The sequence below is a fragment of the Crotalus tigris genome, unplaced genomic scaffold (genome assembly GCF_016545835.1).
Source record: "Crotalus tigris isolate CLP2741 ecotype Arizona unplaced genomic scaffold, ASM1654583v1 scf7180000024391.5723578, whole genome shotgun sequence".
NCBI lineage: Eukaryota > Metazoa > Chordata > Lepidosauria > Squamata > Viperidae > Crotalus > Crotalus tigris.
Window position 1 is genome coordinate 1663546 of NW_024100561.1, and position 12026 is coordinate 1675571.

Below are 12026 nucleotides of genomic sequence, written 5' to 3' on the forward strand. Positions count from 1 at the left end.
TGAGTTAGTTGGAATGGATGAGAGGCCAGTTTGCAGTTTTGTGAGGCCTGAAGCATAGATTAAAATATCAGCTAACCAGGCAACTCATTAGAAACTAATTTAGTTCATCATAGTGTCCTATTTGGGCTACAGGTACTTTTGGATTCACAGGCAATGGGTTACCAATGCTTTATTCCATAACAAAACAGTAGAATAAGAAAAGTACACAGAGTATAATATTTACATCTAAGAAAAGAAATAGGAGTACTACCACTACACATAATTGATAGGTTTGTAGGATGTGTAATTTGACATATCTGTAATACCCCAATATCACGCCTTGTTCTGCCTTATGGATTTATCTACCTATTTAGTATTTGGCATTTGGCTTCTTCATTCTCATGAGATACTTACATAGATGATTCCTATTATTGTAATCCTCTACCTCCAAGGCATGTATGTTATGTCCCCTATCTGCAATTCAGATTTTCTATGCCAAGCACATAGTTCAAGTTATTTCTGGTCCTACAACATCTGGGCCTATATATAGGTCAGGTACATTACGTTTTCTTCACTTGTCTTGTAGGTTACCAAATTCATTGCAGCAACAGGATAAAACTACTCATTGCCATGATCACATACACTTTAGGCGTTTATACAAAAGATCTTATAATGGAATTCTCTTGAGTCTGCAAATAGGAATGGCAGTTTGCAAAATACTGCAGGATTGAGAAATCTGTACATACCATCAGCAAATGGCATAACACCCATTCCACTTTCAGAGGGACATATGCAAAACATTTTCTCAGTTTTGTTCTATATCGACACAAAAATCTCCCTCCACTACAATGATTTCAGGCTATATCACCAGACACTTTCTTCCCCGCTAGATATACAGTATGCATGCCCAGATACGGAGCTTATTTCTAAGTTCTGTTTGGATGTAAAGCATCTGTTGGCCTTGCCAGGTTAACCAGATAGTCATCACAACCAGATAAGCTAATTCCACTTTATTGTAAGGCTGTATTAACATAGTCTTGCAAGTCTGAAAGTACAATTCTCATTTGTCTCCTTTATACCCCAAAAAGTTAAGAAGTGTCTTTTCTGATCCTCTTGCTCCTACCCACTGTTGAGCTGCAGGCTGTGCTTTCCTTTATTTGTCCATTCCCTTGTCAGTATCTCTTTGCCAGTCTCCCAAGGTCTTTCTCACATGCGATTACATCATCACATGAATTTGTAAGAGTACAGTAAGCCTTCAAAAGCAATCTTCATGGCCAGACTGTTAAGATTATATTGGATAATTCTGTGACAATTCAGTACAAACAAAAGAAGTCTTCTCTTCTTTGCTTACTCTGTGATTTGGCATTGGGTTATCTACCTTTTTTTCATTCTGGCAATTCATTAACTCAGAACACTACTGACTCTGCCTTTTTATAAAAAGAGTATTAAATTACTGTTTTTGTACTTTACCTAAAATACTATTTCTATAGCATTGGCTATTTCAGATATTATTAAATTCCTTCCACAGGGGGCAGTATATTTCTTGCTTCATAGTTGTAATTACATTTTAAAAAATGTTTTCTCAACATGAATTGTGAAATTATTTTTGCTTGAATGCACTGACTTTAGGTGGATACCTGTGTTCAGAAAGCAAAGTATATTCTGGATATACTTTCCCAAGTTCTGCCACTTAGCTTCAGATTACTTAGAAAGGTGAGTTGATAATATGTCCAAATATGGCAAAATAAACCATTTCTGTGTAGAGTTCTACTTCTGCTTTTATTCATGGCTGCTTGTTTTGCAGCAGAAAGCAGGAAATGGATATCTAATGGCCCACTGCTCTTGGAATGGCCAGCATGCAGCATCAAGAGAAAACAGTGGCCTGGCTGGGAGTACTAACACTTTTGGAATCAAATCCTTGGAACAACATGTAGCAAGCCTCACTGTTTTGGAGAACAAATGAATTGAAGATGGCCATATTTCTATGTTGGATTTGTACTTTAAATCTCTCCTAATTGCTTTCTTTTGAGAAAGGTAAAACCGGGTTAGAAAAAGCTGATGTAGTCTTTTCACATCTAATAGATGTCATGGTACTTAGCAATTAGCAAAAGGAACAGTCAGATTTAATGGCTGCATATTTTTGTATGGTGAATAACTTTTGGTTCACTGTTAATACTGCTATTTTTATAATCAAGTACATTATGAATGTCTTATTTTTCAAACCCCAAAGATGCTGCTTTGAATGTTCATGCAAATGATCTGGATAATATCAGATATGCTACATGGAAAACTACTGGTGGTGGTTGCTGCTGCTGTCTTTTGTTTAATAGCCGTTATTAATGTGAGTCTTGACCCTCGCCAATATCATCTGCTGGGGAAATCTGTTTTGAAAAAAGCTTAACTAGCTGAATAGCTGCTCAGTCTTTGCCTCTTAAAGTGACTTGCCAAGAAATTATGTTGCCATAGATAACTACATTTGTCTCCTGGTGGACAAGGAAGGGGAGGAACAGAACTAGGATAGAGGCGGTCAAAAAAATCCACTTTGCTGCTACTGGATACGTAAGTTACAATAAAGCTTTAATGATGATAATTTTATTTTCATTTAAAAACAGTGTCAGCAATATTTAAAATTAAAACTAAAGATCAGTAACAGCATTAATAAAATCAGCTATTTTATAAAAGCTCCCTTTTATCTATATTTTTATGTACAATCTTTATAGCACTCTAAAGAATTTTTTTCAGAAATAGTTCTTCTAAAATTACATGTAGTATGACCTAATTCCCTAATAAATGTGATTATATTTACAGCCTTAAATATAAAGCTCCAGCTTTCATTTTAGTATGATATAGGAAAGCTTAAGACTGATCGTTCAAATAAGTTGCAGCTATTAAAAATACTTACTTCAAAGAGGGCATTATCTTTTTTGCAAGTTCTTTTCCAAGCTTGTTTGAGATCTGTATATATCTTAATGGTCCTATGTTTCAGATTGTAATGTTATCATTACATTCCTTGCCAGTCTTAAGTACTGTAAACTGAGTATGTTTGAAAATTATATAGCGAAGGTAAATTACTCCCACGTCCTTCGCATTTTTCTAAGAGGACAACTTGAAGTCACAAGCTAATTAATATATGATGCTCAATCATATTTGACTGTATCATGCAATGTAGAGGTTGGGAGTCAAAAAAAGAAAATAAGTAAGCACTTCTAACCTTCTTACCTCTTTTTTTTCTTCTGTAACCCAGTCCCATCTTCCACTTCTGTGGCATTTATATTAATGTTACAATTGTTAAACATATTTTTAACATTTGGTCCCATAAATCTTTGAACCTTCACTCCGCAAACCTTAAGGCAACACAAGCTAAGGACTGGTGTATCATCTAGTTAATTTATAGTTTCAGGGTTGCTGCTCAGCCATCATATGGCACTACGCTGTAAGCTTCATCACTAAAATCCTCAAAAAAACATAATAAAAAAGTGTTGATTGGTGGATTGATATTTTCAGATTGGGTTTTGGTTAATAAAGTAGAAAGTGAGTATAATGTACAGATGAAATCTAAGTAAACAAAAGCTTTTATTGACATAAAGAACCCATACAATATTTTGGCACTACATCCTTAAATCCAATACTAAAAGTTACAGATGAGATTTTTGAAAGTCTTAAAACACTGACTTTGTTGTTTAAAAATGAACAATTAAAATTATAATCATCCAAAAGTAAAGTATGAAAAATCCATAAAGTCACTTTAGTATGGGACATACTGGAAGATATCTGATGTATTTCACACTTCTGCTGAGTTTTCTTTCTTTGTATTGCATAATGATGTGGAATTAAAACGTTTTGACAGAACTTCTTTGTATTCTTCCCTTGTCAGAAGCCCCTGAGTTACTTTTTTGCTTTCTTCAAATTTCGGTAACACAACTGCAATGTAACCCTCTGTGGAAGGCTAGGAAAACAAACACAAACAAAAATATTTGTGAGAAAATTAAAGGTGGAGGCAGAAAGAAAAGAGAACAAATAATAAGTTTGACATACTGACCTTTTCTTGTAGAAGAGATGGATTTTCCAGAATATTTTCATTCACCTCTATTAATTTTCCTCTTATACAGCTGCAAGGAATTTTCAATTTATTAAGTGCTAGAACAACATAAACAACACAATATAAATAAAATCTTACCACCTTACCTATAGATGGTGTACTCTTCTCCATCTGAGCAGAGAATTCGACATAGAGGTGCAAGCTCTGTTAGAAACTGAGCACCCTGGAGGGAAAAGCACACAACTAATTAAGATTCTTGGAAAATGATACACAATCAGAGGCTCAATATTGTGCAACATCAACTGATAAAATTTCACATTTGAAATTGAATGTTTACCATAGTTTTCAATATGGTTCCTCCTTTAATTTGGCAGAACTGACCATGTACTGACTTTTACATAGAGGGAATCCCATATTTAAACCCCAGTCTTTTATGAAATGCACAAGGCTTGTAACATGTGTTATTAATGTTTCCACATTTATGAAGATACCCAACTTCTTAATAATTCTAAATTGAACACAAATTTAAAGACAAAGAAGTAGAATAGCATTAGGGAATAAAAAGATGGTCATACTGGTGGAATGGACAAATCCTGTTAACACATCCCACCCTGGCCCAAATCTTAGGGAAACAGCAAGATCTTCAAGGCTTGTTGAAAGAAGAACAGAGCTGGGACGTTTAAATTTCGGGGTGAGGAAGAGCTCTTGTATTATAGACTACAAACTCCAAAAATAATTTTAGAAGCTCTTGCAAAAACTACTGAAGGATACTGAGAGTTTACATTTTCATGTGCTATAAATGAAATTGCTGAAATCTCACATGATCCCAGATGCTTATTAATCTTTGCCAAGAAAGACTGTACATACCATTCTCTTCCTGAATGTATCTGGAATCATAATCAACTACTGCCTTAGGCATCATATTGTTTCTTAGCAAAACCAGCTTCAGAAGATAATACATATTACAATCTGTCCTGATATTTCTGATCCGGCCTTCCAGCTACCTCAAACAACTAAAAGACCAGTATTAGACATGTGACCACTTAATTCCACTGAATTTCAATAACTTTATGTGAGAAGATACCATTGAGAATATGCTGTCAGTGAATATGCTTTTGACTGAGTGCTAACTATAGTAGGTTTAGTGTGGAGAACAGCACCTAATGAATACCGGGAAAGCAAAAATCCAAACCACCATTACATGGCATCTTTCTGTATTTCTTTGCTGTCTACAGCCCAAATTTATACTTACTTCCAAGCAATCAACTAACAAGAGTGTAAGGCTGGACATGCCAAAAAGTCAGCACTGGGAGTGAACTGCTCCCAGCGCTTTACATAGACGTGCCCCGCCTACCAACCCCACCCCAAACAGCAAGCCAGCATCTGGTCCGTATGATAAAAGGCGTAGTTCAATGTCCGCTTTTCCCCCCTCCAGACGCACCAACGCAGCCTCCGCCGTTCCGGCTGTTCTATCAGGCAACCAGGCAGCACTCCGTCTCCTCCCCTCTGCGCCCTGCGGGAGGGAGAGGCAGCTGAGGCATAATTCCCCCGGCATCCAGCTGGCTTAGCTCAAACGTCCAGCCGGCGGTGGGGACGTCTCCAGCGTCCGTTTCCTCAGAGGGAGGCACTCGCGACACATGGCCTCGCCCACTCCCAGCTGATGGCCGGGAGCCGGACCGACTCCCAGCTGCTTCCCAGGAACTGAGCCAACACACGGAGGCCGGGCCAACTCCCAGCTGGTTTTCAGGAGTCTGGCGGCAGATGGCGATTCCGACTCCCAGCTGATGTGCGCACGCTGGGCTGCCTCCCAGCTGGTTGTCAGGAGCCGGGTGGTGTGTAGCGGTCCTGCCGGCTCCCCACCAACGTCCGGATGCCGACCTGACTCCCAGCTGACTGTCCGGAGTTGGGCAGTGCTCATGGCCCCCATATGAATGGCTGCTGGCTGCGTCCTCCCCGTCTCCCGCCGGTTTATGGCAAGCCCGGGGGCTTGACAGCTATCCTCTTATTGATCTGCTTTTCCTTTGAGACTGTTCCCTCTTACTTTAAAATTGGTCTGCTGATAAAGTGTTTTGCCAACAAGGGACATGCTGGTAGAGTTAAGGAAAAATTAGAGTCTTGGGATGTATAACCAATCTTGATACTACAAGTCTTTCACTTTGAAGCTAGCCTAATAGATTTTTTTAAAAAACAAAATTTAGACTCACTTAAAAATGAAACTGGGATTTGTGGTCATGATGAAAAGTAAAAGAGCCATACCCGTTTAGATTTTCCAGAAACTTTATTTTTCAGTCTGCTGCAGTTTGCACTAATCTGATAACTAATACTCTTAATTGGTTTTTCTTTTTGAAGAAGAGGATGGGCATCTGCTATAGTGATGACACAGATTCTACAAAAAAAAAAGTTCTGTTTATTGAAAGCATGTTTATATATTTTTCAAAACAAGACTTCCCAGAAGCACCTGCAATGTTTAAAATTATAATTTAAAAATTAATTTTAAAATGTGAGAATAGATCCATTATAACAATAAGACAAAAATGCAAAGCATAAAATTGCACGGACGACAGGGAGAGAATGGAAAAAGACATGTGAGTGTAATCATTCTAGAAAAGCTTTCTATTATAATTTAAGAATGCTAGAGTTTTGCTTCAATGAAGAGAAAAAAAGCATTGTTGAAGATGACATTGCTATAATATTTACATTAACTGCTATCATTTAGATGGGCATTTGATTTATGCTTGCAGTTCTCAATTCAAGGCTGCTTAGGTGTGGAAATCAACTGCAAAAGGTATATTTTTAATTGCACTGGTATACAGAAGGAAACAGAAAAAGATTGACTAAACAAGGACAAAATACCAGTACCTTTACTTAGCATGTCTGCACATAATAAATCACAACATAACTACTTGGTGGCAGGCCAGAACAGGTAACAGCACAGGATAAGGATCAGAAATGGGGGAAGTAAATTCTGCCAGATCAAAACAGAAGATTAGCATTCTAGAGTGGTAAAAAGCTCAGACTTTAATCACTTCCTTTTGAAAGTGGTCCCTTTAAAATTAGGTTTGATGCCTGGCTTGTAAAACATGCATTATCTTGAATGATAATTGAGCACAGAAGAATTTTAGTGTAAATAAGCATGTAACTTGAAGTCTTACCTATTAGAATGTTGCAATATGCAATGATCTTCACACTGATTACCTTTTACATCTGGGGAAAGAAGATTAGCAATTACTTAACTTCTGTGTAGGGTTTAGGCTGGCTGAAAGTACACAAAATGCTCCAAAAAGTATTGCAGCCTTTTAATAGCTAACAAACTTAATTTTAGCATAGATTTGTGTAAACTAGACCCCATCTCTTTAAATAACCAAAATGCTTAATCAGCTGGCAAATAAAATGCATGTAGAGCCGGCATGTCAAACTGCCAGCCCATAGGCCGGATGTGTCACGTCAAAACCGTGCCCACCCCATTGCCAACAATGGGGAAAAAGTTGCAATACATCACATGACATCATGTGATGTCGCAAGTTTGACATGCCTGACGTAGAGGGGAGGAAAAAGTTACTTATAAAGAGCAGAGCAGAATAAAATGCAAGAAATAGATAAAGCCAACATTAATATAAAATAAGGTACATATAGTAATTGTTTAATGACTAATTGGAACCAGTAATTCAGTCATTAAGCAAAGTGGTCAACAAGTGAAACCAAGTCTGTGAGCTTATTTCAGCTTTCTGTTGTTTTACAGAACTGTGAAGGTCGTAAAAGTGAGGATAGATCACAAGTTACTTTTTCATCACTGTCATAACTGCAAACAGTCATTAAGCAAGGACTACCTATGTTACCTTAGGCAACTCAGGCACTTGAATTTGGGAAAGAAGAACACTTTTATGTATTCCCTGAATTTGGGAAAGAAGAACGCTTTTATGTTTGCAAAGGTGGCCTTTTCACTTATCCAAAAATACAAATCACCAAATAATCCAGGCAAAGCCAAAATCATTTATTTAAGGGGGAATGGAGTCAAGACTTTTTATAGGGCATAGGAAACAATTGTTACATTCATTATATGTCAGATAGCAAATGATCAATAAAAGACATTGATTACATTTGAGAATTGAATAACAAAAATCAGCTTTCTAGATAACATTCCATCAGTGGCAAATTTATGGGTTACATCCCCTTTCCCAATCAAATTTGTATCTTTATTAATACATGCAAGTATATTCAAGGACATCCAGAATATACTCCCTATGGTTTAGTTATTTCCTGCACTTCAAAAGCAAATATGAAAGCCAGCTGAATGTGAATATCACCTTTATTAAAAGTAATAATGAAGCCTAAAACTCCATTTAACACCTGTACACCAATGAGTCACACATTGCTAGAGATAAATAATGAAGCTTTAATAGGTAGAGCATCATGCCTATGTCTAAGTTACCATCCTTGTGCTGAATTCTTCAGTACTTACTGCTATTTATAAGAGGGCCTTTTCAGAGCCAGATCACAGGCTTAAATCTTTCCTAAGAACCTATCAGGCACGTTGTCACAGTAAAAGAAGCGTACCGAGTCATATCAGACTTCGGTGTCGGCAAATATACAAGCACAAGAGCTGCAGGGGGATATCCTTAAAGGCTCCAGCAATCACATCTGCCGACATTCAGGATCCTCTATTCCAGAGTTTCTCAACTTTGGCAACTTTAAGGCTTGGGACTTCCGCTCCCAGAATTCCCCAGCCAGCTCTGCTCTGCTTCATCCCCATCCCCCAACAAAAACAGCCCACGCGAGGGGAAAAGGTGGAAGGCAGTCAAGGAAGACTGGGACCGAAGCGGAAATCCTGGTGCTGCAAAAAACGTTTTTTAAAAGGGGGGACACTTTCCAAGCTCGCTTCCGATAAGAGGGAGACGGGCGAAGGTCGGGGTTGAACTACCTGGTTTGTACCAGCGGGTGAAATACCGTTCCGTCACACCAGGCAGTGTTGCCATGGAAGCCTGGACCTCCGAAGCACCCGACGCCATGATTCCAGCCGTGGGCGTGGCGAAAGAGCCGCGCTTGCGCTTCAGCTTCCTCGACGCTGCAATCAGTTGGGCTTCGGGGGAGCGGCCTAAAGCTGGGGGCAAACCAAATGTTCGCCGCAGAGATGTATAATCAATAGAGATGAACGCTCATTTTATGGCAGGAATTTCCGAGCTCAACTGTTGAAGCTAGTTTAAATGTTCTTTGAGGCCACAGTAGGATATGTCCATAGAAGTCAAGGAAGAAACTTGCCCCAGTAAATAACTACAATGCTATCAAGAGTCTGTTCAGAAGGAAACTGGTCGAAGGCTTCCAAAAGACCGAAATGCGTGCTTTTCTTTCGCGTGTCTTATGTCTTAAGATTTTGAAAAAAGAAGACGGAGTAAGATGCATTAATGAGCGAGTGAGACGGTGGCTGGCGGCAGCCCTGCAAATTAAGCCCAGCATTATTATTTTTTTTAGTATTGCAAGCCTTTTAGAGTTGTTTTCATGCGAATTTCATCCAATTTATGGAAGACTAAAACGGTCGATTCTCTAAACTCGCTCGTTCTCTAAAGCAGAGCAAATAGCACGATTGAAGCGCTGGCCCAGGGGTAGGCAACCTTGGCTGTTTTATGACTCGTGGACTTCAACTCCCAGAATTCCTGAGTCATAAAACAGCCGAGGTGCCTACCCCTGCCTGGCCCATTGTTACGTTTGACTCCTTAAACAGCAACAGTAGAACAAGCCCTGGAAGCTGTTTTGAAAAATAATCATAGATAATCGTGATTAAGATTAGAATTTAAATAATAGTATGTTAGTTTAATTTTATAGATCGACAAAGATTAGTTTTGCTGCATTTATGTGTTTGCACCTTACTGGAGAAATTCATTCATTCGCCACCAGTTGTGTCTGTCACTTGGCTACTTTATAGACAAGTGCTCTCCATGCTAGCCTGTGTCAAGCACAGTTCCTTTCAGTGCTGGATGTTCATCTTTGTATCAGCTTTGATGGTATCAAGCCAGTGTTCTTTGCTTGGCCTTCTTGAACTTCTCCAGTGAATTTTGCCCGCATGACATGGCCAAAGTAAATAGAGGTAGCCTTGTGATTTTGGCTTCTAGTGATATTTTGTCATCTCTCTGTTGGTTGTTCTGGCTATCCATGGTATATGCAGTAATTTACGCCAGCACTGCAATTCAAAGGTGTCAATTCTTCTTCGATCAGCCATTCTTAGTGTCCAACTCTTATACCTATACATTACAGGGAAGACTATTGCTCTAACTAGCCTGCTTTTTGTATTTATATGCTTTTCCAGATTTTATTCATGTTAACCTTTGCAGTGCAGCCTAAGGCTATCCTGCACTTATTTCAGGAATACAACTGCCACCGTGAACAATTTATGATACAAGATAAATTCTCAAATTCAATTTTCTCCTTGATTTTTAACATCTCATGTCCATCTGCAATTGTTGTTATTACCTTTGTTTTCCTGAAGACTCTATTCTATTTTTTACTTTCAGCCTTGGTTTTTCAGATCCTTTTTTTCCAGGTCTTCCTTATTTTCAACCAATAGCGTTGTATCATTTGTGTATCTCAAATTATTTATGGTTCTTCCTCCAATTTTCACTCCCAACTCAGGCAGTTCCAGGTCTAATTTCCACATGAACATTTCAGCATACAGATTGAACAAAAATGGTGATAAAATATATCCCTGTCTAACTCCCTTTTTGATCCTGAACCAATCTGTGTCGCCATAGAATGTTATAGTGTTCACACTTGCACCTTGGTCTCTGGCCAAAGACCCCAGTAAATAGTAGTTGACAAAGGAGCACTGTGAGATTACTAGGAGTTAAAACATGCATCATGGGAGATTATATTTTTCCTAGAGATTTGCAGCAAATCAAATCAACAGTTTTTTGTCTTCTGCAATCAATGCTGTTTATGGGCTGTTTACCAACGTGGCTTTCAAATGGATATTTTGAAAGGTCTGTCTCCATTTCTCCTGGGATTTGGTCAGCTAACAATCTTTTCCCCTTCCTGATTAAATAACAAAATATGGAATTGTAAGAGCCGTTTTTGCCATTTTTCTTATAAATTGCTTTTCTGGAATGTTATAAATAGTTCCTGTAGTCTTTCTGCCACAATTCTAAAACCATCCATCTCATATTTTAAAGCATTTTTAGCTACAATATGCAAAAGAATTCACACTGATACAGCACAACAGAAATCTATCTCATTTCTTTATAGCTAAAAATCAAAAAGTGCTCTAACAATAAGTAAAAAACAAAACCTATATAGTTGGAATGTGAATTCTCTATCAATTATACAAATGGCCTGAAGAATGCATGCTTTGCCATCATGAGTTGACTATTTTAGAAGTTTGGTCTGCATATGATGTTTAATTTCGTATTTTCTTAATATTAAGAAAATATATAACTTACACAACTTACATTGGAAAGACATATAAACTGATTATTATATACAAATTTTAACTGTGTTTTTCCTCTTTTTATATATATATATATTAAAATATGAATAATTACAAAAAATGTTATTTTCGAGTTTGGAGTAAGACATTCTCAGGATTCAGTTCTGAACGATCATGGTCATTTAGGAATAATCTGCTTAAAACATGGTACGTGTGTGAGGTAATGGTTAGCAATGTTAAACAAAGAGTGATTCTGGCTAGTTATCTTTCTGCCTATATAGTTATTTTGACAACAAAGTAGAGAAAGCATTCAGAGCATCGCTCCTAGTTTTTTTACAACTCTTTTAACTCCAGTGGCCATATGACGTATCTGTACTTTTTTCAGTGTATCAAAGTAGCATGTTGCGTCTGCATGTGTGCATTTTCTCCTTAAAAGACTGATCAAATTGTACATGTTACCACATGAGGCTGAATTAACAACTGTCTTTTCTTCAACTTTTTCATAATAGCAGTTTTTTAAGAATGCAGATTCTTTGAAAGCAAAGAATGTTCCGTCACTTCTATTCTGAGCATATATGGTGTGAAAAAATTGTTCTG

The 12026-nt window shown here is 37.8% G+C and overlaps 2 protein-coding genes across 8 annotated transcripts in view; one reads left to right on the plus strand and one right to left on the minus strand.

Annotated features, from left to right (window-relative positions):
• CTNNAL1 (catenin alpha like 1) overlaps window positions 1-3828 on the plus strand; it is a 71672-nt gene extending 67844 nt beyond the window's left edge. For 5 of the 6 annotated variants that reach the window (XM_039329243.1, XM_039329237.1, XM_039329239.1 and 2 more), the window contains 2 exons: window positions 1609-1692; window positions 1784-3828. In XM_039329243.1, coding sequence (XP_039185177.1) covers window positions 1609-1692; window positions 1784-1942 — 243 coding nt within the window. In that variant the 3' untranslated portion in view covers window positions 1943-3828. The remainder of the gene's footprint in view (window positions 1-1608; window positions 1693-1783) is intronic. The other variant, XM_039329240.1, reaches the window with a different exon arrangement.
• ABITRAM (actin binding transcription modulator) lies at window positions 3534-9125 on the minus strand. Of its 2 annotated transcripts, XM_039329244.1 has the most exons (7): window positions 8937-9125; window positions 7171-7222; window positions 6275-6404; window positions 5460-5531; window positions 4165-4241; window positions 4019-4088; window positions 3534-3925 (listed from the first exon to the last, which is right to left on the minus strand). In XM_039329244.1, the coding sequence occupies exons 1-7, from the start codon at window positions 9022-9024 to the stop codon at window positions 3761-3763; spliced, it is 654 nt and encodes a 217-aa protein (XP_039185178.1). In that variant the 5' UTR covers window positions 9025-9125; the 3' UTR covers window positions 3534-3760. The 2 variants fall into 2 exon arrangements, with proteins under 2 accessions (XP_039185178.1, XP_039185179.1); XM_039329245.1 differs by lacking the exon at window positions 5460-5531 and having other exon boundaries at window positions 8937-9093.
• Between the last annotated feature and the right edge of the window lie 2901 nt (window positions 9126-12026).

Bases quoted from the DNA above. Each gene is read 5' to 3' on its own strand.
- ABITRAM (XM_039329244.1), bottom strand. From the start codon at position 9,024: ATGGCGTCGGGTGCTTCGGAGGTCCAGGCTTCCATGGCAACACTGCCT. The intron at 7,223-8,936 runs GTAGTTCAACCC...TTCTTTCCCCAG, and splicing joins CACCCGCTGGTACAAACCAG to ATGTAAAAGGTAATCAGTGT. The intron at 5,532-6,274 runs GTATGGCTCTTT...TCCCTCCCGCAG, and splicing joins TTTCTGGAAAATCTAAACGG to GGCGCAGAGGGGAGGAGACG.